Here is a 27,191-nt window from a genome sequence, read left to right as displayed (position 1 = left end):
AGAGAGCTTTCCTACTATTCTTTTCTGGTCTTACACTTTATTAAACTTTTGCCTGCTGTTCAAACAAACAAAAAAAAAAAAAAAATTCAGGATCCCAAACAGCTTTTCCATGTGTAAATACCTATTGATAGTTACCATATTAGAAACTAAAACTGAGAAATTTTTAATTTTTACAATTTAGTGGTTAATAAATTTTGTTTTAAAAAAACAATAGCAAACTCATTACATGTTATAAATAAAAGCACGTGGGGGACCCTTGGCCCAGTGACGTTGTCAGAAATGCTCTTTTTCACTGCTTTATGTTAAGTAAATATTTCTAAGGAAAACAGTCGTATTTTCCAAAGCAAAACAAAATCGCGGGAAAACACTGATACGGTTTTGCATTTTTGCAAATGTCTTTTAACGTCTGACTTAATGGAAGACAGTTTTTCATGCCATACTCGACCTGGGAGACACGCTGCTTTGGTTGAAGTACCTGAAAAATACTCCCCTTGCACACTTTTCCTTTTTCAGAAAAAATATAGTCGGAACACTCCGCTCCACCCCGGACCTCACCCACCACGGAGCTACTGGACGCGAGAGGCTGGACCAACCAGCCTGGGCTGGTTTAGGACGGCTTCTGGGAGGAGGCGTGGCCTTGTGCGCAAAGGGATGGTTGGATTGGGATTGGACAACAAATGCGTCCTTCTGCAAGTCGGCCCCGCCTCCGGTTCCCGCCCCCATTTCCTCTCAGTAGTAAAGTGGCAACCCCAAACGCATGCGTCCTAAGGCAGGCGGGCACTTCCGCCCGCCCACCCCGGAACCTCTGTTCTCGCTCGAGTTTCCGCGGAGAAGCTCAGGAAGGCCACGGCGGAAGTAGTGTGAGCGTGTGGGCGGAGCTGAGTGTAGCCATGTCCGCGGCCCTGCTGCGGCGGGGCCTAGAGCTGCTGGGGGCGCCAGAGGGTGAGGAGGGTCCGGCCGGGGCCGTGCAGCGCGGGCGGAGGGGCGGCGGGGGCGGCGGGGGCGGCGGGGGCGGCGGGCTGGATCCCCGAGGGTACGGAACGATCCCAGCCAGGCTTGGCCCCGGTGCGATGGAAACCCTGCGCGCCCTCCGACCCGGGTGCATGCCTCTCCCTCTTCCCCTGCAGCCCCCCAGGCCGCGCCAGGCCAGGCCAAGCCGAGCGGGGCTCCGGTGAAGCGGACCCGGAAAGCGAAGACTACCCAAGCCCAGAAACTGCGGAACTCGGCCAAGGGAAAGGTGCCCAAGTCTGCGCTTGGTGAGCTCGGGAGGGGGGCGGCACCCTGGAGGAGGGAGCGCTTGAGGCCGAGCTTGAAAGTTTCGCCAGGCATTTCTGGAACACCTGGTGTGCGCCGGGCGCGGGGCGGGATCCTGGGAATACGGAGAGGAACGAAACGCATCTTCCCGGAGAGTGTAAGAGCGAGGCGGGGGGGAAGAGTGCTCTAGAGAAAATCGCTCATGCGGAGTTTGGAGGAAGTTAGTTACTTTGAGAATTTTCTTTTTTTTTTTTTTTTTTTAATTTTTTTTTCAATGTTTATTTATTTTTGGGACAGAGAGAGACAGAGCATGAACGGGGGAGGGGCAGAGAGAGAGGGAGACACAGAATGGGAGACAGGCTCCAGGCTCTGAGCCATCAGCCCAGAGCCTGATGCGGGGCTCGAACCCACGGACCACGAGATCGTGACCTGGCTGAAGTCGGACGCTTAACCGACTGCGCCACCCAGGCGCCCCCTTTGAGAATTTTCAAGAAAGAAGTCTGGTAATGACATTGTGAACAAGGGTCAGAGGTGGGAGCGCCTAACAAAACAGTTAATATTCTGTGGGCCTGGTGCTGTTCTAAACCCTGTATAAATAAACGTTCGCTCGCTTGATTCCTTGCACAACCCTGTGAGGTCAGTACTGTTGTTACCCCAGTGTTCAGATGCAGAAACAGACACCTGTGCAGATGGTATAGTAATCAGGCAGTGGGTCTCCAGAGATTTGCTCTCCCATACTCGGTTCAGAGGGAGGCAGTGTGGCCTGGGCAACTGCCATGGTGCAGAAACAGTTGTGGGGGGCGGGGGGGAGCATTGATGAGCTTCAGTGGTGAATTGGCTGCAAGGATGGGGGAAGAGGGAGACACCGAGAACAGAGCCTAGTTTTAGTAGAGGATCCTGGGGGATACGATTCCCCTTAAGGAGACGAACAGACGTGGGGAGCGACGGGCGTGGGCTGGATGGTGGGGTATTCTGACCTGTGGCAGGGCTTGGTGAGTTCCTAGTGTGTCTTTGAACCCCTGGGGCCTGGTACATAAAAGATGTTCAAGTGATTGTTGACAGAGCTGTGAATTCCAAGCAGGAAACCGCATGAACAAAAGCGTGGAGGCAGGAAAGTGAGCCGCGTTTGAGCGCCACCGATGTTGGTGTGAAAGAGGCGTGTAGCGTGCCAGAGGTCACCTCCTTTATTTATCCCAGCCCTTGTGCCCCCAACCTGTCACTGTACATAACTGATGATGAGGGGACTCTTGAGCCTCAGTGACCAAGCTAAAGAACCTCTGTGACGGCCACCTTGGTGTGAGCTGCGTCATCTCTCGCCTGGGTTATTTCAGCCACCTCTTAACGTCCATCCCCCCTCCCCACCACCACCACACCCAGTAATCTTGTTCTCGCCACAGTGGCCAGAGTGATCCTGTGATGTAAGTCGGACCTGTCTGTCCTCTGCCCCTCACCCTCTGGTGGCTTCCATCAGACTTGGTGCCCAGTGAGGTCCCGCGTGGTCTGCCCCCTCTCCAGCTTCGTGTCCTGCTCCCCACGCCAGCCATTTTCTGTGCTCCGAACACATGGACCACACTTCTTCGGGTTCTTCGCGCGGCCTGTTCCCTCTACCTAGAATGCTCTTCCCCAGATGTCCATACACTCTGCCTCCAGCATTTGCTAAAACGTCAGTTCAGTGAGGCCTGCCGAATCCTGGTCCTCCACCCTTGGCATTTCTCATTTGTCTTTACTGTGCTGTTTTTCTTCATGATGCGTATCACGCTCTAAAATACCGTTTACCTTGTGTACCATGACTGTTCGCTCTGGAACGTAAGCTTCACGAGGGCAGGAGTTCCGTTCTGTTTTCTGCTGTATGTCCTGCACCTAGAACAGTGTCTGATACACAGTAAATGCTCGGGCCTTATTTGTTGAATAAGTCACTTGAGCATCTGGGAGCCAGTGGGGGGGGGCTTTCAGTGGGATCTGTGTGGAGAGCCCAGGATGTTGGAGTAACCTAGGGAGGGGACACAGGGCCTCTGGTATGGCTGGTACAGGGGGTGGGGAGGAGATATCAGGAGGGGACCCCGAGGCCCCCAAGGGAGTACATCAGAAATGATTCCTGTCCGCCTGCCCTCCACAGCTGAGTTCCAGAAGCGAGAGTGTCAGAGCTACCTCGGAGTAAACCTGAAGTTTATGACCAGTGCAAGAAGCACAGTGGCTGAGTCAGTCACCCAGCAGGTTTGTCAGAGGGGTGGACCTCGGGGAGGAACCTGGGCGAGGAGAGCCATGGGAATCCCTGCCCGGAGCGTGGAGCAGAGGTTGGGCCCTCGCTCTGGAAGGCAGAGAGCAGAGCAGGGCTGCTGGGAGGCTGGGCCTGGCCTTACTCCCCTGTTCCCCTCGTGGGCCCCAGTTTGCTTCTCTGTAAGTGGAAGTGGTGTGCCCCACCTCCCAGGACAGCGTGAGAGCCGGTTGAGAGCGAGGCATTTGGTAGCTGTACCAGGCTGTGCAGCTCCAAGGGGCAGTCCCTCATGCGCCAAGAGTCATCACCCAGGGATCCTGACTCCCCCACATTCCTAGATTGTGCGCCAGAACCGGGGCCGCAAGGCCTGTGACCGACCTGTGGCCAAGACGAAGAAGAAGAAGAAGGCTGAGGGCACCGTGTTCACTGAGGAAGACTTCCAGAAGTTCCAGCAGGAATACTTCGGCAGCTAGGCTCCCAGGAGGATGCAGCGGGAAGGGCACTCAGCCCATCTCCTCCTCTGACCTCACAGCCTCTGCTGGCCCCAGGACCCTGCCAAGCCGCCGGCCTGGCACAACGAAGCCTGGGGGCTAGAGCCAGGGCAGGGTGGCTAGAAAGGAGACGGTGAGCTGGAAGCCCTGGGGAGGATACGCACTCAGAGCACAGCTGACTTCTGCAGGAGGGGTCGTCTACCTGCCAGATAACATGTCTGACTGTTTCCTTTACTTTGGCCCGAGGAGGGCCTCTGGGCTGTTTGCTCTGGAGAAGCCAGTCACTAGGCCCCCAGGGCCACACCTCTAGGAGTAGCAGGAGGGCTGCTGGGCAGGCTTCCGGGCTCTAATAAACGTGAACCCGAGAGCCGTGTGTGCTGCTGATCTGCCTCGGGTGGTGTCTCCCAGTCTCTTCTGTCACCAAGGGGCCTGTCCCCATCTCCCATGGTTCTTAGAGCTCCGGGTCACAAGCCCTCCAGTCCGGGGCCGCAGGGGTGGCTCAGTCGCTTGAGCTTCTGACTCTTGATCTCAGCTCAGGTCATCATCCCAGGGTCATGGGATTGAGCCCCGTGTCGGGCTGCGTGCTGAGCATGGGGAGCCTGCTTAAGAGTCTCTCTCCCTCTGCCTGCCTGCCTCTCTCTCTCTCTCTCTCTCTCTCTCTCTCTCTCTCTCTCTCTCTCAAATAAATTTTTCAAAAAGTTCTGCAGTCCAGCCCCAGTGCAGGTGCCCCCTCCCCCGCAGTGGAGAGCAACTCACCCAGCATCTGCTGATGTGCCCAAGAGGAGCCCCCTCCCCTGAAGGTGGCAGCCACAGATGACAAGGGAGCCCTTGAGAAAAAGTAGCACCCACAGCAGCTGACTCGGGGTTTCGGGCAGTGGGAGTGCGGCTGCCCTGTTGCCCAAGGCTTGTGCTCTTTTGGGGGGCAACTCAGAAGGTGAGCTCAAGAAACAAGCATCACACCGAGGTCTGTGCCCAAGTGGGAAGATTGGGCTGGGTCCACACCACCATGAAAGGGCAGGCTGGGGACCGTTCCTGGCAGGCGCGTGCATGTTGACCGAGCATGAATGAGTGGATGTACCAACTAGCTGGGTCTTCAGGGTGGAGGAGACCAGTCCTGGAAGTCCAGGGGCCTCTCCGTGGAGGGGTTGCGGGCCTCGTGGGGAAGAGGGCCCTGGATGCCCTGGGCAGCTCCATCTGACTCTCCACCCTACAAACAGGGCCCCAGAGGTCATGTCCAGCAGAGGACTTCAGAAAGGCCCCCTGTGGCTGAGCCAGCTGGGGACCCACAGTCTGCCAACCCAAAGTAGGTTCTGTCCAAGGAGAGAGGGTTCCACACCCCACACACATGCCCCGGGGGTCCGTTCTTGGTTGGTAACTGGCTTTCCATCCTACCTGGGGACAGAAGGGGGCCTGCAGACCTGCCTGAAGCAGAGCTGGAGCCTGTCCTGTGTGCAGGTGGCCTTCATCCCAGCAGCAGGAAGCAGACCATCCACCCAGGAGGCCAGGAGGGCCAGAGAGGAGAGTGCCATTACTCCAAACCCTTATCAACCCACTTTTCCTCAAATGAGCTGGTTCCAAAGAAGGGGAAGACGGGTATTCTTCAAATTCTCACTCCTGCCTGCTGAGCTTTAACGACCCCTATGTGGAGAGAGGGAGACGAACTTGGATACCCTTGCAGACCCCCTCCCTTCATCTTTTCAGCAGCTCGGCAAGAAGCTGGCTCAGCTGTGCAAGCACTCACGTGCTCACACTCCCTGGGAAGAGGGGCTGACCAGCCGCTGACAAGGACACACCTACTGTTCCACAGGCACCCTCAGGTGCCCTGTTTCCAGTTTCCAGGTATCGAGCGACTGGCCTGGCTCTACGGCAGGGAGTTTGCAGGCACGAGAACCGGGGTTCTGCTGCTTCTCTGCTCCTGGGCTTTCCGGCAGTTGTTTCACCTGTGCCACGTGGCACTAGTGAGGTGGGTGTCCGTGCTCCTGAGTGACCAAGCTAGTGCTCACCGCTGAGGTTCTGGGCCAGCAGGTCAGGGGAGGACTCTGGGATCTAACGGTCACCCTGGCCAGTTCTGGTACCAGTGGTCAGGAGGTGGCAGAGGGCCCAGGAGAGGCTGGTAGAGGCACTGGGGAAGCGAGGATGTGCCACCATGGGCGGGGGGGACGGGGACGGTGTGCGTGCAGAAGTCACGGATCGGGGGGTGCAGCTCCAGGACCCGGTGGTTGACATCAGCTGGAAAAGGAAGGGACAGGGCTCAAACAAGAGGACGCTGGGTTGCCACATTCCCACCAGGACTACAGACCCAGAGGAGGAGGCCTTCCCCAGTTGAGACATTGTGAGCAGATACAAAGCGCCTGGAAGCATTTGTGTCTCACGTGGTTTGGGGGGACCAGGCTGAGCAAAGTTTCAGGAACTCACGTGACCAGGGGGAGGGCCCCAGCCAAGGCTACCTGTGGTTTCCACAGTGGGGTAGGCTGTTTGAGCCGTCTACACTTCCTGCTCCTTGATGACTGGAAGGGTCGGCCCAGGGGCCAGGTGGGAGTGGGGCAGGACTGCCACGTGGAGCCTCGCTAGGGCCCAGCCACAGGCCTGCCCGGAACTTGTGAGGACAGAGGGCTGGGTTCAGCAGGAGCCGGGTGGGTCCCCATCAGGGGACTTCCTCTGGCAGAGCGGGGGCAGGGAGCCCTCTTGGAGACGGAGGTGGGACTGTGGCACTCACTTCACGTGCCCATTCGTGAGTTTGCTGGGCCGGCTTTCTTGGGGTGCCTTCCCGTCTACATCCACAATTTTCCAATCCTTTGAAGGCCAGGACAGACACCCATCCCTCCAGGCAGCCTGCTGTGACCTCCCACCCAAGAGTCCCTGCTCCTTCCACTGAGGTCACCCAGCCTCACACAGTCCTGGTCCTGGAGCTGTCACTGTCTACCCCGTGTAAGCATCCACCTGCCGTCCTCCCACCGGACTGAGCCACCTTCCCCTCGCCGTGTGGTGCCCGGTGCGGGTGTGCTGCCTCCTAGGGCCGCTACTGGGGGTGGGAGGGAGGCTTTCTGTCTCCAGCTGGACTCCCTCCTGGTCTCCGGCCCTCTAAGTCTCCCCACCGTCCCCACCGTCCCCACCTGCACGTCAAAGAGGCGCGCCGAGGCTGAACACGTCCTCTGCCAGCATCCAGGGACTGAAATGAAAACCCTGCTCCTCCCGGGGTTTTCTCTGTCTCGGGAAACGGGAACCGCCCTTCCAGTTGCTCAGCTGCCATTTAGTCCCCTCTCTCACACCCCTCGTCGGAGGCTGACTTCCTTGAGCTTCAGAATCTATCCAGGCCCTGACCAGCTCTCCTCTCTCACCCGTACTGACCCCAGCCCCATCCTCTTTTCCTGCCCACCTGCCATTCTCAGGCCATCAGAGGGACCTCTTGAAATGGCAACCAGTGTATCACTCCTGCTGCAGGGACTCCCCAGGTCACACAGAGGAGAGACTCAAGTCCCATCAGGGCTACTAGGCCCTGTACCGTGTGCCTGTCCCCCGCTGCAGGCAGCCCTCCCCCCGACCCCCTGGGCCCCTCACTCCCTCCCTCGTCTCCTGCCAGCTTTGCCTTCCTAAACACCCATCTTACGGGCAGATCCCCCGACCTGAGTACTCGGCCTGCCCCACGGCCATCTAGCGTCACATGTCTCACTTTAAGATTTTAAGTAATTTCTACACCCAGTGTGGGGTTCAGACTTACAACCCTGAGATCAAGAGTCGCATGCCCCACCGACTGAGCCAGCCAGGTGCCACGAGGTGTTTTATCCTTACTGGCGGTCTCCCTCACCAGAACGAGAGCAGAGACTTGTGTCTGTTTTCCTCACCACTGAATCCTCGGCATCCAGGACAATGTCTAGCCCGTGGTGGGGGCTCGTGAATAGTTGCAGAGAAACACGATGGCCGTTCCCTGATCTCCAGCACTTGCGGCCTCATCCTAGGGGTGAAACAGGCGGCAATGCCGAGAGCTGAGTGGCTCCTGCCTCGGTACAGGCAGCAGAGGGCTTGGAGCTGAACCAGGAGCACCCCACCCCCACCGCACCACGGTAGAGCCCAGCCCTGGGGCTGGACCTGGGCCTCAATCCCGCCCCCTGCCCCGCACCCCTCCCTCTGTGTGGGTCTCTCTAGCACTGAGACCCCACGTGGCCTATCTGTACAGGCCTCGGTCATTGTCTATACCAGCTGCCCCTGGACCAGCATCCACCTGCAGCCTCACCTCATTAAAAAAGGCACGATTGGGGCGCCTGGGTGGCTCAGTCGGTTGAGCGGCCGGCTTCGGCTCAGGTCATGATCTTGCGGTCCGTGAGTTCGAGCCCCGCGTCGGGCTCTGTGCTGACAGCTCGGAGCCTGGGGCCTGTTTCAGATTCTGTGTCTCCCTCTCTCTGACCCTCCCCCGTTCATGATCTGTCTCTCTCTCTCTCTCTCAAAAATAAACGTTAAAAAAAATTTTTTTTAAATAAATAAAAAAGGCATGATCATCAGATCCTCCTCACAGCTCCTAATGAGGATTATGAGCCAATAACCGCAAAGCTCTCAGTGCCAAGCGTCAGAACTCTCAGTGACTATTAGCAGTAATCATTATTACATGCCAGGCACTGTCATGGGTCCTGGAAATACGGAAATGAACAAGACAGCAAGATCTCTGCCATCGGAGAACTTACACTGTAGTTGGGGAATAGGAAATAGGTAGGGTCATGGAAAATAACAGTTAAGGCAGAGGGGCTGGGACATTTGCAGAGTCCTCTTGGAAGGCCTCTGGGATGACATATGAGACCTGCATGAGAGAGGGAAGGAGCTCTGGAAAAATCTTGCAGGCAGAGTTTACAGCAAGTGCAAAGGGCCTGAGGGAGGCATGAGCTTAGCAGAAAGATGCAGGAAGGCCCTTGTGGCTGGAGCACAGCAAAGAGTGAAGGAGGGCGAAGTCCGAGCATGGCCCCTGGTCTGAGCCTACAGACTCTACAGGGGCCTTTGCTGCCCACCCCATCCCTGCCTTTTGTGGTTTGAGGAGTCTTTACCTACAGGGGCCTGGGAAGGGGCATAGCCCAGCGTCCTGGCCTTAAGCCTTTAGTCTGCACTGCCCTTCAGGGCACCCCAGGGAAAGGTTTCCCTTCAGTCAAATGGGGGAGTGGGTCACTGTCTCCAAGGACAGAGGATCTCACTGGCACTGGATGTGACAAGGTGGCTGGGTCACTTCCAGGGCTGTGGTCTCCCTCACCTCCTCTCAGCTCTCCGTGTCCCCCTCCTGTCCCACCCCACATGCCCCAGGCTGGGGCAGCTGCCCAGTCATACAAAGCGTAAGATACTGTTGGGGGTAGATAGAAGGAAGCACTTGTAGTCGTAGATTCTTATTTCCCATCTCGGATTTAAAAACCGTAAGGTCACAAAGCTGAAGTGAGGCATAGAGCAGGGGTCACAGGTGACAGCTGTGCTCATGTGGGGGCCTTTGGCAATGGCTGTAGGCTCCCCACTCTCCTCCAGCTCCTTCCCAAAGCCACCAGGGATGATCCACGTGGACAATGGGTGTTATCTTAACAAAGCCTCCACGTTTGTGATCTGTGGCACACCACCTTAGCACCCACACACACTTTCTCTGAACTCCCAGTTTAAGACAAGTGTCCGGGGTCCCCCTATAATCCTTCCTATAAGGAATTATGGAGCCATACAGAATGTTTAAAAACATTCTGTGGAGTCAGACTGCCTGGATTTGAATCCACCTGGTAGCGGGGGATGTTACTCAACCTCCCTAAGTCTTGGTTCCCACATCTGTAAAGTGGGGAAGAGGTAATCCTGATGAAAAACTTTTTGGGGGCACCTGGCTGGACTCTTGACCTCAGAGTTGGGAGTTCAAACCCCACGTTGGGTGTGGGGATTACTTAAGATCTAATTTTTTTAGTTTATTTTGAAATAAATAGCTGTGTTGTTAGTGCAGAGCCCGATTAGGGTCTCAAACCCACAAACTGGGAGATTACCACCTGAGCTGAAATCAAGTCGGACACCTATCCAAGCCACCCAGCTCAAAAATCTTTTAAGACATCTTAGGGGCCCCTGGATGGCTCAGTCGGTTAAGCGTCAGACTTTGGCTTAGGTCACGATCTCAGTGTGTGGATTCGAGCCCCACATCAGGTTCTGTGCGGACAAACTTGGGAGCCTGGAGCCTGCTTTGGATTCTGTGTCCCTCTCTGCCCCTCCCCTGCTCTCACACACACTCTCTCTCTCAAAAACAAACGTTAAAAGAAAAACTTAAAAAAAAAAAAAAAAAAAAAAACACCAGGCATTTTAGGGACGCCTGAGTGGCTCAGTGGGTTGAACATCCAACTTTGGCCTAAGTTATGATCTCACAGTTGCTGAGTTTAAGCTCCTCTGCGGTCTTTAAAAAAAATTATTGAATAGAACTTAGTTTTTGTAACCTCAATGTGTGAGGCTGAGTGGATGCTGTTCAACCAGTAAATCCCCACATATTTAGCTGCAGTTAAGCTGCTTAAATGGGGCTGGGGGGTGGGGGTGGGATCTTGTCTGTGATACTAATACCTAGATGGGTGGTCCCTGCAGAGTAAACTGTGGAGAGAGACCCACAGCTTTGTGGGATCTCTACCACCTCAAGGTGTAAGACCTGTACCAGGCCCAAGGTCCACTGTGACCCCCCCACCCCCACCCCATGCCTCAGAGTAATGTTCCCATTTGGGTCATTGGTTGTATTCCAACACTAGGTGTTGGGAAAATCAGGGAAACATGGGCCTCCCCTCCCCTTGCACACACACCCAGTTCCAAACTCAAGGGGCAAAACAGGTTTAAGAGCCTGATGCTCCTTCATGCACCGGTTTCCCTTTGGGTTATCAAAGAACTGAGAATACACATTAAGGGCTCAAACACTGCCATGGAGATAAAAATCCAAGGCTCCCTCCCTGGAGAGCTAGACCCACAAGACACACAAGATGAGGTGACCTGACCAGGATGGACTCCAAAGGAGGACTTCTCAGACTTGAGAAATCCAAGTTGCAGTAGTGTGGCTTCCTGGTACTGTGCCGACGTCTGGCAGCCTTAGAGGCCAGGAACTTCAAGCTACAGGTCGGTCCTCAACTCCCAGCAAAAACCAAAGACCCATTTCTCTGACATCTGGGAAGAGGCCTCTACAGAAATGTAAAAGAGAAACTTCGACTCAGGCAGGCCTTATCTGGGCACTTAAGGACAGATCACAATTCTGCAGGAGACAGAAGCTAGGCTGTACCTCCTGGCCACGAGCTCCCTCAGGGTAAAGCTCTTTGGCCTGAACCCCACTCGAGAAAAACACCCAGCGGCCTACTGCAGGGGGCTCTAAGTCCAACGAAGTTGAACCAGTCCCTCCCTCCGGGGTGATCACAACCGCCAGGCCAAGGTCGGTAAGGCTGCCTTACCAGAGATCAGAAAGCAAGCACGACTCACAGAAGTACTTTCACTACAAAATAATTTATTACAACACACAGCTGCAGCACAAGCCTATGTACAAGCACATACTCCGCTGACAACCCCAACTAGGGGACCCTTTTCTTCTCCCTGGCCTTTCGGACCTCTTCTATCAAATCTTTCAGATACTGTATCTCCTTGGCCAAAGAGTCTGCCCTCTCTTTCAGAGCCTCGTTCTTCTTCTCTAGCTCTTTACACTCGCCAGTAAGGGCCTCTTGCTCCGCCCTCTTCTTCTGGCGGTACCTAGTGGCTGCTGTCTTGTTCTGCTCCATTTTTTTCAGCTTCTTATCCAACTTCTCCACCTTTACTTTTGCTGCCGTTTTCTCTCCAGGAGGATCGTAGGGTTTGGGGCGGGCAGAACCACAGAAGGAACATGGAGACAGCTGGCTCTTACTTGGAGAGCCCCTCGAAGTCGAGGGGCTATGCTGGGGGGACCCCAGGTAGGACTCAGGACTCATACAGATGCCACTATCATTATCTGAGGGGGCATCCTCCTCCTTTATGCACTGAGGGATCATGAGAATGTAAGCAGTAGAGTCTGGCTTTCTATCTCCTTCAGAGATATCCACCTCACTGCCTAGCTCTAAACTAAAAGAATGATCTGGAGTGGAGGATAGGGCCCCTGGGGAGAGAGAAAGAGGTTGCAGGAAGGTAAAAGGGGCAACCTGGTCTGTTTTGGGTAAACTTTCTGGGAGATGGCCAATTGGGTTCATGGTCTGGGGGGGCTCCTTATTCGTCTCCTGGACTAGGGGGTCAAAGAGATCACATGTGTCATCCAAAGTGGCCAAAAGCTCATCTGGCATGGTTTCCAGGTCATCTATATTGAACAGAGAATCAAAATCAAACTCCTTCAGATCCATTTTCTCCACCATCCAATCTGTCCCGGAGAAGGCATCCTCTGCAAAAGATTGAAAAGGAATCAGATACACAAGGCAGCAAGCCGGACGCTCAGGTCCCACCGGCAGGCAAAGGACTCCTACTCACCCTTGCCGTTGTCTGAGGCACTGACCAACCCATCCACAGCCAGCCATTCGGAGGAGCCCGCCTTAGCCTTGTCGCTGGAGAACCCATGAGGTTTGAAGTGCTTGGCCACCTCCAGGTAATCGTCTAAGAGACCTAGGCTTACTTCAGCCCCCAAACCCGACTGGTCGAAGGGGGACATCAAGTCCCCCCCCAACACCTCGCTGCTCAGGAAGCTCATCATCTCGGCCATGTCGTGGGACTTTACTGGAATCGAGGAATGTGCTTGATTCGAAGAGGTCTTTGTCGGTTACAGCAACGCTGCTGCTGGATGCCGTGAAAAGCCTGAAAAGAAACCAGAAACCAAGGCCCACTAGAGACCAGCCGGTCCCAGAACTTCATCTTTTCATCCTGGAGGGAGACCGGCCAAACTAGAATTCCACTCGGCAGCAGAGAATCGGGAACACGTGGCCTCAGAGCCATCGCGTCCACCTTCCTCGCCGCCGGGTCAAGCCGCACAAGATGGACGCCCTCGGGGCTGGGCCGTCCCTCCACCGGCCGCCAGAGGAAGGCGCGCCATCCTCAAGTCCAAATACGGCCTGGGCCGCCGGCCCCGCCCACACCCGCCCATGACTCACACCGCGCCACCGCCCTGCCCCGCCGCCATCTTGGCTCCTGCCACGTTTTGCTGGGAGCCGGACGGGGAGGCGCCCCTGAATCGGAGACCAGGGTCGTCGAGGACTTCTATCCCCGGGGACGGGGCGCGTTCCCCCAACCCGGAGGCGTCGGCGTCTCGGGGACACCCAAACAGGGGTCACGCGTCTCGGGCGCTCGTAAAACCGCTTCCCCCTCCGGGACGCCGCCGGCCGCAGGCCGCGCCCAAGCGAGCCGAATGCCCTCGCCGACCCGCGGGAGCACGGCCAGAGCGGCCCGGCCCCGATACTTACGCCATGGCTTAAGCCGCTGGGGGGTGCCGCTGCAGAGCCTGGTGCTGCTGCCGCCGCTGCAAAGGCCAATGCTGCCGCAGGCACTGCTGCCTCTAATACGCCATGGCGGCCGCGGACCCTGGGGGAGCGGAGGAGGGAGAACGCGCACTCGCACAGAAGTTCTACATTTATAGGCGGGAGGGAGAGAAATGGCCGCGGCCCACCGGCCGTGGGTCCTTTATAGACTTTGCCTCTATGAGGACGCATCACAGGGAATATCCTTCCGCCCCGGTCACGTGACACACGCTCCTACCCACTCATTTTCGCCCCTCCGACGCCCCTACTATCTCCAACCTACGACTTTTATGTCTAGAAGGTAGCTGTGAAAAGAATGTGAATTATTTTTAGAGTCTCAAGAAAGGAAAAGGGCGCACTACTTTACACGGCAACTAAGATCAAAGAGTCACTTTCCCCTCTGGAGCCGGAGAGCGCGGAGGGATTCTTCAGACACACCTCGTTTCCGGTGTTAGCTTCGGGGGCGGGGAGAGAAGTCTTTCTGCCCAAGGAAGGTTTTTATTGTGAGGTTCGAGGCCGCTTGGTGGTCGCGCGAGATGTTGGCGGAGAGCGAGCGTCGAGCTGATTGGTTAGACATGGTGAGTCATATATATCTCGATTTTCTATTGGCTCTGAGCCCGAGGTGGGAGGGCTTCTCGCTGAGAGAGCCCCGGTCTGAGCGGGAAGGGGCGGAGTGGTGAGGGAGGTTCCCGCTGCTGGAGTCGGTTCTCGGTGGGCCAGTCTCGGTTAATTTCCCGCTGCAGTGGCTTCCGCAACTCTGCGCACACGTAGCGGCCCGTGGCTGCGCCGGCTCCTTCCCCGATCTAGAGCGTTCAATGGTGACGACAGGCCGGAACCCGTGTGGCCCCTTCCTGCCCCCCTCAGTGAATCTCCGAATTAGCATCCAGTTTCAGGCCCTACATGAAATTAGGGGAAAGGAAGTGGCATTTCGTGTGCATTTCCACCATATGCAAGGCCTTAAGTAGCTGAAAGGGCAGACGACCTCGGTCGGGATCTCAAATGCTTCATGCCCACCTACCATAAAGGGCCAACTCTGCATCCTTACTGTCAACTCTCAAGTCCAGGCGGGAAGATGCATAATCTATAGCCCAGTTTAAGGTATTTTTACGTACCCAACCTGCTAAAATGTTTGCTATTCTATTAAAAGTATTCAGTCCATCACAAGGGAACTCCTTTTGGTTTATGCAGATGCAGCTGCCCCAAGAGATTTTATTAAACTGGTATCTGTCACTGTCAGTTAACGCCCAATTCTGCGACTGCCCGGTGTAACCTAACCACTTCTCAGCAAGTCCCCCTAATGCCGCTAATGAGAGAAGCTTGAAAACCCACGCCCACTTGCGGGGGGCAGGAGGGTTCGTGTGTTCGGAAGCAGCCGTCCTGGATAGGGCTTGCATTTTGCTCTCTATCGGGGAGCTACGAAGTGTGCCAAGAAAGCTCTTCACCATCCTCCAGTCCCCTTCCCCAGTCAGGCCCTGTGGGGGCAGAAACCTTAAGTTTCTGCCTCCATTTCGGTGGGCCATAAAATTATCTGTAGCAAGGCTGTGAGGTCAAAAAACGTGGGGAGCGCTGTCCTTGTCCGTTCACTGCTTTGATTCCGTCTAGCCCAACGATTTCTTTACAACAGCAAACCGAACTAATGCGATGAGGTGTGTGGCCCAAAGCCACACAGCTTTCCGTGGAGGCAGTATGGGGTAGGGCTTAGAAGACAGATTTTAGAGGCAACTCCAAAAGGATCCTGGCTCTTCCATTTAGTGGCTGAGACATTTTGGTTACGCAAGTTATCCTTGCTGAGCCAGTTTCCTCATCTGTGAAATGAGGCTAATGATGAGTATCTTTATGCTTAGAATGAAGTAAGATTATGTATGGAAAGCATTGAGCAAAGTGCTGATAAATGCTCAATAAATGGTTATTACTATTATTAGAACTCAGGTCTTCTGCTCCTGACCTCCCAATCCCCACTCCCCATTTTCCTTTTATCATCCTGCTTCCTCAGAGGACTACTAGTATTTATTGAGTTGATGAAACCAACAACTGGTATATGTAAAGCATATTGCAAAGTATGGTTTTTGTATTGCTTTGGAGAAATCACAGATGTCAAGATATAAAGTCTAGTCTTACGTGCAAAGGCACTTAAGTATCCCTGAACCATTACACAAGTCTTCCAAGGTGTACCGAAGAACCCATGGGGCGTGTATCAAGAGACCTGTCAGTGCGTCCTTACAGATGACTAGGCAGGAGGTTGAGAATTAAAGAAAGTAATGTTGCCCCAGTTTTGACACTGCAGAGGTCATTGATGAATGGCTCCAGGGGCAACCTGTCCCATCCATTCTATCCTGGAGACCCAGATCAAGCACTTCCGAGGTTCTAGCCGAGAATGGAGAACCAGTACCGCTCCTGTAGGAAAATGTTTCATACCACACACAAGTCAACGCTGTGGGAAAGGAGATTTTTATTTTTTCTTTCCATGCTGTGGAAGGACATCATTTCCCCCAGCTTTACTTCCTCCCTCAAGGAGAATAAAAGATAGCAATTCCCCAGGTCTCAGGGCGAAGCTACTTCTATGTGGACCTAGCCAAGGTGGGACACAAAGACCAGTGACTGATTCCAAATCTACCAGCTGAATGTATCAACTGCTACTGAAGGGCAGGCAAGTGACTGGAAGGCAAGTTGTGGATTTGGCCTCAGGGACCAAGAATTTAAAGACTACAAGGTGATCTGAACGAAAAGGTAAACACGCTGGACTCCACCTCGGAACCCACATCTGGGGGGGCACCCGGGTGGCTCAGTTGGTTAAGTGTGTGACTTCAGCTCAGGTCGTGATCTCACAGCCCAGGAGTTCAAGCCCCGCATGGGGCTCTCCGCTGTCAGCGCTGAGCCCGCTTCAGATCCTCTGTCCCTGCTTCTGCTCTCTCAAAAATAAACTTAAAAAACAAAAACCAAAAAACTCACCTAGTATTTTGGCCACTGAGAACCAGCAGTGTCTAAAAGGGCCGCAGCCTAACAGATCGAGTCTTAAGTGTCCCTTACCATTGTCTTTGGCCTGGACCTTTAGCAGGAAGAGCAGAGTACTAAGAAACCCTGTGAACACAAGTTTCCAGGCAAGGTCACAGCCTCAAGGAAGACAGGCTAAGGCAGAGGACTCCAACACAATGCAGGTTTTCCCTACTTACAGAACCCCCGCTGGGGCCTCTCCAGGAGATTGTGATCATGAAGCTAATTCCTTGTCAAAACCATGGGAGTTCTCAAGTTGGAGTACAAGGGAGCAAAATCAGCTAATCTGGGATGTGAACAGGGAGACCAGCAGGGGCCGAGACCCAGGAGGAAAGACCGTAGGCCTCGACACAGCTTTTCCAAACGTTAACTTTGATCATTTATTTGAAGGGGGAAAACAGTCATGACAAAGCATATCATAAAAATACTGTTATCCTGAACTCATTTTTCAGGAAGGGGCACCAGGGAAAAAATCAAAATATACTTTGGAATGGATTATGCTTTCGAGACAACGAGTATATTTTTAAGCATTAGGCTAACTGTGGTTTGCTAACATAAATGGTGCAAAACAATTTCCAGAGTAGGAGCTGGTGCCATGACTTCAGGCAAAGGTGGGAGTTACTGGGTACACAGGCAGGAGAGTGGTGGGGAAAGGCGCGACGTCCTTCCCCAAAGATCAAAACAATTGGGAGGGGGTGCAGAATGTTGTCCTCTTCCATCCAAGAACCTCAACACACTGGACAATCTTCCACGTTTTACAAGGCTTGCCCAGTCTCAGTCACCAAACCCACTAGGACCAGGGCCAAGAATTTCCACTGCTTCTTGTTCTGAGGACTTCCAGGTGGTTCTTGCTTGTGAAATGGGAAAGCCACGGTTTTTGGTTTTGTGAAACACAGTTAAGAGACAGAGATGCCCTTGTGTTGCTCTTTAAGAAAAGAGATAATTGGGGCGCCTGGGTGGCGCAGTCGGTTAAGCGGCCGACTTCAGCCAGGTCACTACTCGCGGTGCGTGAGTTCGAGCCCCGTGTCGGGCTCTGGGCTGATGGCTCGGAGCCTGGAGCCTGTTTCCGATTCTGTGTCTCCCTCTCTCTCTGCCCCTCCCCCGTTCATGCTCTGTCTCTCTCTGTCCCAAAAATAAATAAACGTTGAAAAAAAAAAAATTTAAAAAAAAAAAATAAGAAAAGAGATAAAACCAAATGGCAGTTACACTTGGCTTTGATAATCTGGGCTTAAGTCTTTAAAATCTTTTCTTTCTTTCCAGCTCTCCTTCCAATGCTTTACATGCCATTTGGTCAGATGCCAGCTTGAGAAAACTAGACTCTGTAATACATTGGGAAAACCGACTGCTTTACCTCAATGAAGACTAACCCACTCTTTTGCAGCCTCCCCTCTCCTTTCCCCCTAATGGATCCGAGAAGCGAGCTCCGTGCTCTGGAACCACCAAGGTCAGCTCCACCCCATCCCCTCCAGGCCAGTCCCGGAGGGCAGCACTCAGGCACAGAGATTTCCTTTAAACCCTAATTTGACTCTGATGAACAGCCAGGGTGGAGAATCTCTCTCAGGGTTCTGGGCTTTTTATGTTTCATTCTCTCTCAGGAGCTTCATACAAATGAAAGAGCTGAACCACTTTAAGGAACCTCTGCATACATAGAGAGGAGCAGGAAATTTTTCCCAATAGAGTCGAGGTTAACCCTAGTTCACCCTCCTAACCCATGACAAGAAGGGGGCAGGACCATCTACCCTAAATTCAAAGGTAGTTGAGGGTTCAATGCTATTTAGAGTCATTTCATGCTGCTGTCGTTGGGAAAGAACGAGACAGCTGTGGAGAGCTTCACCAGAATCTCACCGATGGAGAGGTAGGAAGAATAGAAAAAATAATAGAAGTTGATGGGAGAACGAAATACTGGATGGGCAGATCAGAAACAATTATTACTGGCTTCTTGCCACGGACAGGACAAAAGCACAACACAAGACGCACAGACGTCGTGTATCAAACACTCCTCCCCACCCTCAGGATACTTTGCAATACACACAGAGCAGTTTTAGCAGCTGGAAATAAGAGGGGGTGGAGCAAGCTGCACCGCCCCCCCCCCCCCCCCCCCCGTGTTTTATCCACGAACTCTCTCCCTAGGTAGCACCAGTCTCCCCAGGAGCGGGCTGAGACAGGACGGGGAAGAGGTCGGCGCAAGTCTGCTCGCCCTTCGACGGTGCCTTGCGGGCTCGGCACGCACAGCTCTCACGTTCCTGTGGCAGAAGCTGGGGAAGGAAGGGCTGGCTTTGGGCCGGTTCCTGCTCTGAGGCAGCATCCTAGAGGGGCGGGGCCTGATGGGGGAGAAACTCGGTCACCAAGCCTCGACTGGTGACTGGATTTTCCACTTAGTGTTCAGACACCTGTCAACCTCCCCCAAGGCTGTGTCCTCGAAGGCTTCGTCCTAATTGGCAACAAGCAAGGAAGGGGCTGAACAACAGCACTTGTGCAGGGGGGGGCGGTGCCCCGGCAGGCAGCCCCTTCCCTCCCTCGTCCTCCTCCTGTCCTCCTGCCACTCCGCTCTCGCAGCTGATCTGGACCAGCCAAAGGGGAGGTCTAGACACCAGGCACACGCACCCTCCCCAGGCCCCCCCTCACCACCTCCAGCTCCCCCGCGGCACCCTCACAGATGGCCACTAAAAAACACAATCTCCAGGCAACTTTGCATCCAGTTTATCTTGAGCCTCACTCCTGCGTGGGTCAGTAACCGTGTTCCCAGGAGGGACCTTCTCAGCACTTAGGAATCTGAGCTGGTCAGGACTTGGGCTGCTTCTCCAGGAACCTGGGTCAAGAGCCAGCTCTTCTCCCGGTTTTAACCCCAGAAATTCTAAATAGCGTCTGAGCGCTCACTCTGCAGAGCTCGGCTCGGAAACGTGCCGATCGGAACTCTTCGGTGACATTCAACTCAAAGGCAACATCTTGACGGGGCAGATATGCTCCAGGGAGAAAAGCAAAACAGAAGGCGTGAACAAGAGGAACAGACAGAGGCGACACTGGAAAGAAAACAGGCCAAAGGGCAGACAGGAGCAGAAAACCTGGGCCAAATTGCAAAACAGCAGCTCAGGTCAGGCCAGTGCTTCACCTTCTCAATTCATTCCAGAAAAGTCAGCCTGGAGCAAGGGGGCGGGGAGGAGTAGGAGCACAGTGTTTGGTAACAAAAATAGAAAGGGCTGGGTGAGAAAAGAGGCAAAGAGACGGCATTCTAATCAGCATGAAGTGACCGGGGCGATGACCAGCAAGATAGGAGGCACCTAGGGACCCTGTGAGGCACCAGCTGTGCAGCCACGTGTTTCTAACGGAGAAGCCCGGGTCTGACCGCCTGACGTCCACTTTGGCCTTCACCTGCCCTACGTGTGCAGCAGCACCTCCGGCTCAGACAAGGAGCAATAGAGAGTATATCCCAATTCATCTATTTCTTCAGGAGTGAGCTCTGCAAACAAGTTCACCTTGGGGTTCAGGGCACTGGGCAGGACTCCGGCCTCTAGGTAGCTGATGAGTCCCCTCAAGGCCTGCAGGAATCGGTCGGCCAACATATCTGGAGACCAGTCAGCCTCCTCCTGGGCCAAGTGGAGGATGACGTTGGTGAGCTGGCTGGCAGTGAGGTGGCCCAGAGCCGGAGTGGACTTGCATATGGCCTTAAGGATCTTGAGGCACAGAGATCGGCAGCCCGAGTCGGCCTGGTCCAGAGCCCGCAGGCGTGCCGTCTCTGCGGGCCGCAGGCTCAGCCGCCACAGGTTGTCATACTGGGCCAGCCGGTGTGGTCTGGCTACCAAGACGGTGTCGCCGAGGGTCACCGACGGCAGGAAGTCAATGACGAGATGCTTGTCGCGCTCATACTGCACTTCCAAAGTCAGGGCTTCTGGGGGCGGTGCCGGTCGGATCACGTAGTCCAAGAGGGACCCTATGGCTGGCCAGTTGATGGAGCCAGCCACTACCTTCTCAAATGTGTCTGCCACCGTCTTGGGGGAAAGGTAGCCCCCTACTACGCAGCGGTCCCAGTAGCTGCTACCACGAGGAAAATACTCCGGGTTCTCACGGCGAACCAGGCAGAAGCCGGGGACATTCATGATGGTGTCCTCACCAGGGATACACGACCACAGGTTCTGCTCCAGCACCAGGGGCACGATGAGTTGGATGTGGTCAGCGGTCACCACCTGTTGGAGCACAATTAAAAAGGTTTTGAGGGATTTAATCTGCTCAAGAGAGAACTTTCCCCGAACACAGGTCCCACCATCTTGTATTCCCCCATCAATAAAGGAAACGACGAATTCGTTCAGAGCAAGGATTTGAACCCCGGTCTGTCAGAGTAAGAAAAAGAAACAAGAAAAAAAAAAAAACTGAAAAAACAGAAAGGGTTCAGGAAGACACGACAAGGGCTAGGGCAGCAGGTGGACTTCAGAAACAGTAAGACCCAAGACTTCAGTCTTTCTGGCACGCCTGGGACACCGATCTTCTGTACCAAGAGCACTCTTGAGAAACGGCTTTTTTTGTTTTAAATGTTTCACTATTTTTTTTGAGAGAGAGCGTGAAGAGCGCTCGTGCGCACATAAGCCGGGGAGGGTGGCGGGGGCGGGGCGCGGGAGACAGAGGATCCGAAGCAGGCTCCGCGCTGTCAGCACAGAGCCCGGCTCGGGGCTCGAATTCACGAACTGTGAGACCGTGACTTGAGCCGAAGTCCAACGCTCAACTGACTGAGCCCCCCCCAGGCGCCCCCGGAAAAGCATCCTGGTCAGCACCCGACCCTACCCTTCGTGAGAACCACCTTGGTACCTGCAGGTCGTCATAGAGGCTGCCACTCAGGTACATGTCCCGGAGCGGCATGTCCGGCAACTTGGCCCGCAGGAAGCTCCGGAGCTCGGCACATATGTCCACGGCAGCTTGCTTGGCCCGAGCCTGCTCGCCAGCAGGGATGGCCGCCCGGTTCCGGTAGTAAGTAAGAAGTTTCTCCTGCAGGGACATGCGGAGCCGTGACTTCTTCAAGTCTACCTGGCCCTTCCTGGCCAATGGCTTGGGCCGGGGCGGGCAGAATGTATCTGCCAAGGCAAGAGAGAGAGGCACATGAGCTCTTCCCACGCTCGCTCAGTCCACAGCTGCCTCGGCCCCTGAAAGGAGGGCCCGGCACGAAAGTGCGAGCGCGGTGCCTGGCACACGGGCGCTCAAGAAAGGTCTGCTGAAAGCGGGGGCGGCACTGAGCACCCAGAGAGAGGCCCCGGAGGGGCGGGGGCCTTGTCCTCACCTGCATCAAAGGCTGAGGAGTCTGTGGGAAGGGTCTGCAGGGACCGGCTCAGGCCTGTCTTCATTTCTTTATTCAGCAGTCGGGGCGAGCCCATCCAGTTCGGTTCTTCCCAGCTCCTCTTCCCTGAATGGCTCAGGCGGGTGGGGCTGGTAGGGGCACTGATCGCCCTGTCGTACATCTGAAATAGCAGAGGCCGCGGCATAGGAAGCTTCCTGCCTCTGTTTCCCTTCTCAGCAGCTCTGCCCTAGGGGGTTCGACTACTATTTTTCAATAACTTTAGTTTTACTCTAGATTATGGAACACTGTGCTCCGTGCAGAGAATCTCGGGAAATACTAAATGATGCAAACAAGAAACAGATCTACCATAAGGACACAACACAGACACGACTGTTAATATTTTGGTCTGGCTCCTGCTGGGAAATATGTAGGTATATACTTAGGATCCTACTCTACGTATACTTGCGAAACTGGATTTTTTTCACTCATCCTTTTTATCATCTCCCCACTGTCACTGAAAAGGAACCCAGTGGTCAACACTATGTACCTTTTCTGACTATTCAGCATTGTACCTTATGAACGTACCATAATGTTGAACACGGATTCATTTATTTAACGGATATTTACCGAGTGGCTCCTACATGCCAGGCGTTGTTCTAGGTGCACAGAGTCAAGCAGTAAAACACAGAGACCCAACCCCTGCCCGCATGAGTCTGCAGTGCGGTGGAAGGATACAGGCAATATGTAATAAACAAGTTAAATGTGACATACGCAGTCAGAGACAGATGTTAAGAAAAATAAAGTAGAAAAGGGAAATAGGAAGTGTGTATGTGGTGGGAGTGTTGCTATTTCAAATCGGGGAGTTAAGGAAGGGCATTTGGGTTACTTGTAGTTGTTTACTCACTGGGATAGATTTATTTGTATTGCCACCGATTTCTTCAGGGCGGAGTCCTAGAAGTAGACTTGCTGAGTTCTCCTATGGGCTCATCTAACAATGTCAGATTTCCAGGTTACGCCCCCATTAGCAGTATCCGAGGCTCATTCAAGGTCAGCTCCACTTTACAGAGGCAGCCTCATCCGCCTCCCCCACCCCTGGCCCTGGCTGCGCCCACTTACCCGCTTAACTGCCAGTGTGGCGATGCCCAGCATGGCTGCTCCGCCCACCCCCAGCACCAGCCGGGCATTGGAGAGCACGAAATCAATGGCCGTGCCGATGCCATTGTCATCCTTCTTGCCTTTGCGCTCACCAGAGCCTGCCATCTCTCACCTGAGGACGAAGTCAGAACACAGCCATCACCACCTGGGACTCAAGAGCCACCCCTCCTCCCTCCCCCATCAGGCCACGCCGCAGTAGGGACAGGGCATTCTATGAATTCCAGCAACCCAAATCCTCCCGCCTCTAGCCTGCATGCTCTAGGGTCAAGGGAGAGATTCCACGCCCCATGACATATCTGCATATGCAAGGGGGGGGGCGGGAAGAATGGATCACGCTCATTGTGAACAAAATCTCTCCACCAATCTACTGAGGTTGTAGAAAGAGAAAGCCTTAGCTCAGTGTCCATCAATCCCTTCTTATATTATATTATATTATATTATATTATATTATATTATATTATATTACCCTACCATGCACTTCAACCTTCTCCCTCTCCCTTCCCACCACGGTAGCATAGATTGTTTTGATCCTTTGGCTACCACTTCCTGTAAGGTGAGACCTGAGAAGGTCTAACCTAATAGACTAGGTTAGCAGATTCTCATCCAGTCCCATGGCGTCACTTCACACATAGGGAGGTGACCTGCCAGAGGTCCCAGAGACAGGGAGTGGCAGAGTCACCTTTACCCACACCAAACTTTCCCACTCTACTTTCTGCAAAAAAAATAAACCGTTAAAAAAATAATAATAACATGGACCAGACTACTGCACACGGAGACATAACCTCAAGTCCACACATGAGAAAGGTCCAAAGGGAAAAATAACTCTGTGGACACTCCCACTTGACAAATGCTTTGCTTCTTGGGGAAAGTGTTCGGGTGGTGGGGGGGCACAAGGAGTTCAGGTGAGGCTGGCACGGTGACACGGAGTGTAAACCCCAAGGACGCTGTAGGCTTGGCTGTTAACTGGGAAAACACACACACACACACACACACACACACACACACACACACACACACCCATCTACCCAAATGCACTTGAAAAATGAACTAAAAAGGAGCTCATGGGCTCAAGACCAAAGAGGCGGCCTCTCGTACAGAGCTCCGGCAAGGGGAGCACACACTTGCTCCCTGGCAACAATGAAGTCATCCTGACTGAAGTTCCCCGCGTCCCCACATTGGCCCATGAGAACCGTGGGCCCGACAGAGGAAGGATGGCAAAGCGGTGCAGATCTGAGCGCTGCTCTTACCACTGCTGCTCTCCGACCTCCCGCGTCCAGCACCCCAGGAATTACACAGGGAAAGCCAGCTGTGCACCACTCAGGGTCCCAACATGCCCAGGATGGGAGGAGACAGAGACAGGATCCCTGGGTGCATCTTCCAGTGTAAGTAACCTTCTTTCTTTCTTTCTTTCTTTTTTAAATGTTTAGTTTTGAGACAGAGACAGAGCATGAATGGGGAAAGGGCAGAGAATGAGGGAGACACAGAATCGGAAGCAGGCTCCAGGCTCCGAGCTGTCAGCACAGAGCCCGACACGGGGCTCGAACCCATTAACCGCAAGATCATGACATAAGCCAAAGTCAGATGCTTAACCGACTAAGCCATCCAGACGCCCCAGTAACCTTCTTTCTAATACCGCTACAACTAGGTATTGCTGGCTTCACCTCTCCTGGCCCTTGCCTCTATCCTCCCTGGCCAAGGGAAGGGAAGGGAAGGGAAGGGAAGGGAACGGGAGGGAAAATGTTTCTGACTCTACTACTTCCAGCAACTGAGTTAACTAAGAGTCATTGTCAAGTCCAAAAATATTTTTCCCTAACCAGAGTTCACAACTTTGGTGGCACTTTTCTCTACCTTTTCCGGTCAACAGAAGCTTCGGGCTTAGGGACATAAGGGAGACTACTTGGCCAAATGAAATACATTCCCACTTGCACAGAGCAAGCAAGGCCAAGGGGAAGAGTTAAACTATACATTACAGGTGGGGTCAGGGAAGAACACTACTCATCGTCGCTCCAGTGGCCACTGAGACAGAGATGGCACAGATCAAACTTGGCCAAAGCAGAGTAATTCAATCAGGACAGAGCACAACTTTACACATATGTGTTATCCACACATAACAATGACCAGTGTTTTCTTTTTATTTAGTTAGTTTTTGAGAAAGAGAGCAAGAAAGGGGCAGAGAGAGGAGACACAGAATCCCAAGCAGACTCCGCACTATCAGTGCAAAGCCCGACGTGGGGCTCAATCCCACAAACTGGAACATCAAGACTTGAGCCCAGATCAAGAGTTGGACGCTTAACTGACTGATCCACCCACACACCCATTTTCTTTCTTTTAAACAAAAGAACCTTTACTGATATGTTTATAATAGAAACACTGGATGCAGGCACCTCCTTGAACGTGAGGCAGCAGGACCAGAAGGGGATGTCCTCCACCCAAGTGAAAGCCAGAAGGAGCCTCCCCGGGCCATTTAACCCAGGGCCCATCTGATGACTGGTAAGAACGAAGCAGTGATGTGGCATAACAGAAAAGAGCCTGAGTTCTCAAGCCGGCAACTCTGAGGACGAGTACTTGCCTTTGAGCCCCGACTTATTAGCTGAGTGACCTCCCTAAGTTACTTAACCACCCCAGCTATGAAAAGGGGATAACTACCCCCACGTGGCCTGAATCAGAAGGTTGTAGTGAGGAAAAAAACATCTACAACAATACTGAATGTGAACGCTTTATAAACTGGAAGAGTACCCCACAAGTACGAGCTATCATGAGGTCTTTTATGATTTCCATTCACAGGACAAAAGGTCACCTTCCAGAAGGCAGGCAGCAATCCAGACTGTCCTCTCAGTTACATCCTACCTTCTGAGATAGAGCTAAGAAATGGCCTCTAAAGCTCACACTGATGCTCTCCCACACTTCAGACCCAGACCATTAAGTCGGCAGCTTGTGAGAAGGCTCTCCCTTATCTAGTGCCGGGTGCTCCCCCCATCTGTGGACCAGGTGATGCCACCGGTGACCAGGGAGAAGAGAGTATGTCCATGAGCTTCAACAGCGAGATAAAAGCTCTTGTTCTAAAACCTAACTTGTTTCAGTCGAGACTGCTTATCTACCGTACACTGTCTACTCAGGTTCTGTGGCTTAGCCTGCCTATTAGGACACAAGAATCCACCTGGCATGACGGGGAAGGGGGAGGGGGGTGGGGGGTGGAGGCTGGGGGAGCCTGGCTCCTCAGTGCCATCAAGGAAGAGAACTATTGGTTACTGGGTTTAGAGTTTCAGTTTTTCAAGATGAAAACGTTTTGGAGATCTGTTATGCAACAATGTGAATATTCTTTTTTTTTTTTTTTTTTTTAAGTTTGTCTATTTATTTTGAAAGAGAGTGAGCGAGCACGTGCCCATGAGCAGGAAAGGGGCAGAGAGAGGGAGAGACAGTCCCAAGCAGGCTCCACACAGTCGGCACGGAGCCCGACGTGAGGCCTGATCCCAGGAACCGCGAGACCGTGACCGGAGCCGAGATCAAGAGTCAGGTGCTTAACCAACTGAGCCCCGCGAGTGCCCCGACGGTGTGAATACTCTTACTGCTACTGAGCTCTACACTAAAAACTAATGAAAACGTTTTTCGAAAAGAAGAGGACAAAGAAGGAGGAGGAGCACTGACATGGCAGGCAGGGCTGGGGATGGAAGGTCTCAGCGCCGGTGACATTTCCGGGCCAGTTATTCAACCTGTCGCCCCCGGTACAAAAACGGGAACGGACGTACTCATTGCCCCGATGGAGCGGGGATGAGGCGTAACGGTGGCCCTGCAGCTTCGGAGGCAGACCGCACAGAACCGTGAAAATTTCAACTTCTCTTGAGAAAGCCACAGGACTTCAACATGTCTGGCTCGAGCGCACACAAGGCCAACTGACACTCGCTGAGGCACCGTGCCGGGCACGTTACACGTGTTAATTCCCGAATCCTTAGGCCGCCACCGTGGGGTCGCAGTGTTACCTCCAACGTACAGATGGAGAAGCGGAGGCAGAGGTTAAGTCACCGGCCCAAGGTTATCGTGTCGGTAAGCGGCGCGGCCAGAATCCGAACCCAGAGCTCGTCTGCCGGAGAGTAGTGCAGAGGAGTCCTAAGGCCTGCCACCCCGCCTCGTTCACATCTTATGAGCCAGAAGACCTTAACCTTCTTGGAGGCATTTTGGCACATTCACTGCCGTGTCCCAAGGGCCAGCACTGTTGACACATAGATCATATCGTATCTGCGGCACAAATGAGCCGTTAACCCTATGGGGGGGGGGGGCGGATTTCTGGTTTTTTGAGGAGGTGGTGAAGGCAATCTGTAACCCAACTCACAGGGAAAACAGATGGACAGAGACTCAGTAACGATTTCTCTTTCGGATCCGCCACCCTTCCCGGTGCAGGCAGGCTCCCACGG

The 27,191-nt window shown here is 53.8% G+C and overlaps 3 protein-coding genes across 3 annotated transcripts; 1 reads left to right on the top strand and 2 right to left on the bottom strand.

Annotated features, from left to right (window-relative positions):
• Positions 1-794: 794 nt before the first annotated feature.
• On the top strand, positions 795-4,327 carry RPS19BP1 (ribosomal protein S19 binding protein 1). The gene is made up of 4 exons (XM_047865754.1): positions 795-942; positions 1,128-1,256; positions 3,371-3,468; positions 3,808-4,327. Exons 1-4 carry the CDS (start codon positions 891-893, stop codon positions 3,940-3,942), a joined length of 414 nt encoding a protein of 137 aa, XP_047721710.1. The 5' UTR covers positions 795-890; the 3' UTR covers positions 3,943-4,327.
• A 7,072-nt stretch (positions 4,328-11,399) lies between these two features.
• ATF4 (activating transcription factor 4) lies at positions 11,400-13,526 on the bottom strand. The gene is made up of 3 exons (XM_047865753.1): positions 13,323-13,526; positions 12,400-12,720; positions 11,400-12,313 (listed from the first exon to the last, which is right to left on the bottom strand). The coding sequence occupies exons 2-3, from the start codon at positions 12,626-12,628 to the stop codon at positions 11,484-11,486; spliced, it is 1,059 nt and encodes a 352-aa protein (XP_047721709.1). The 5' UTR covers positions 12,629-12,720; positions 13,323-13,526; the 3' UTR covers positions 11,400-11,483.
• A 4,761-nt stretch (positions 13,527-18,287) lies between these two features.
• On the bottom strand, positions 18,288-22,887 carry LOC125169891 (mitochondrial dynamics protein MID51). The gene is made up of 4 exons (XM_047865752.1): positions 22,744-22,887; positions 21,631-21,808; positions 21,165-21,427; positions 18,288-20,548 (listed from the first exon to the last, which is right to left on the bottom strand). The coding sequence occupies exons 1-4, from the start codon at positions 22,885-22,887 to the stop codon at positions 19,742-19,744; spliced, it is 1,392 nt and encodes a 463-aa protein (XP_047721708.1). The 3' UTR covers positions 18,288-19,741.
• Between the last annotated feature and the right edge of the window lie 4,304 nt (positions 22,888-27,191).

This window comes from Prionailurus viverrinus, chromosome B4 (assembly GCF_022837055.1).
Source record: "Prionailurus viverrinus isolate Anna chromosome B4, UM_Priviv_1.0, whole genome shotgun sequence".
In the NCBI taxonomy this organism is placed as follows: domain Eukaryota; kingdom Metazoa; phylum Chordata; class Mammalia; order Carnivora; family Felidae; genus Prionailurus; species Prionailurus viverrinus.
Note: the sequence above shows the minus strand (reverse complement) of the source record. Positions and strands in the feature narration are given on the sequence as shown.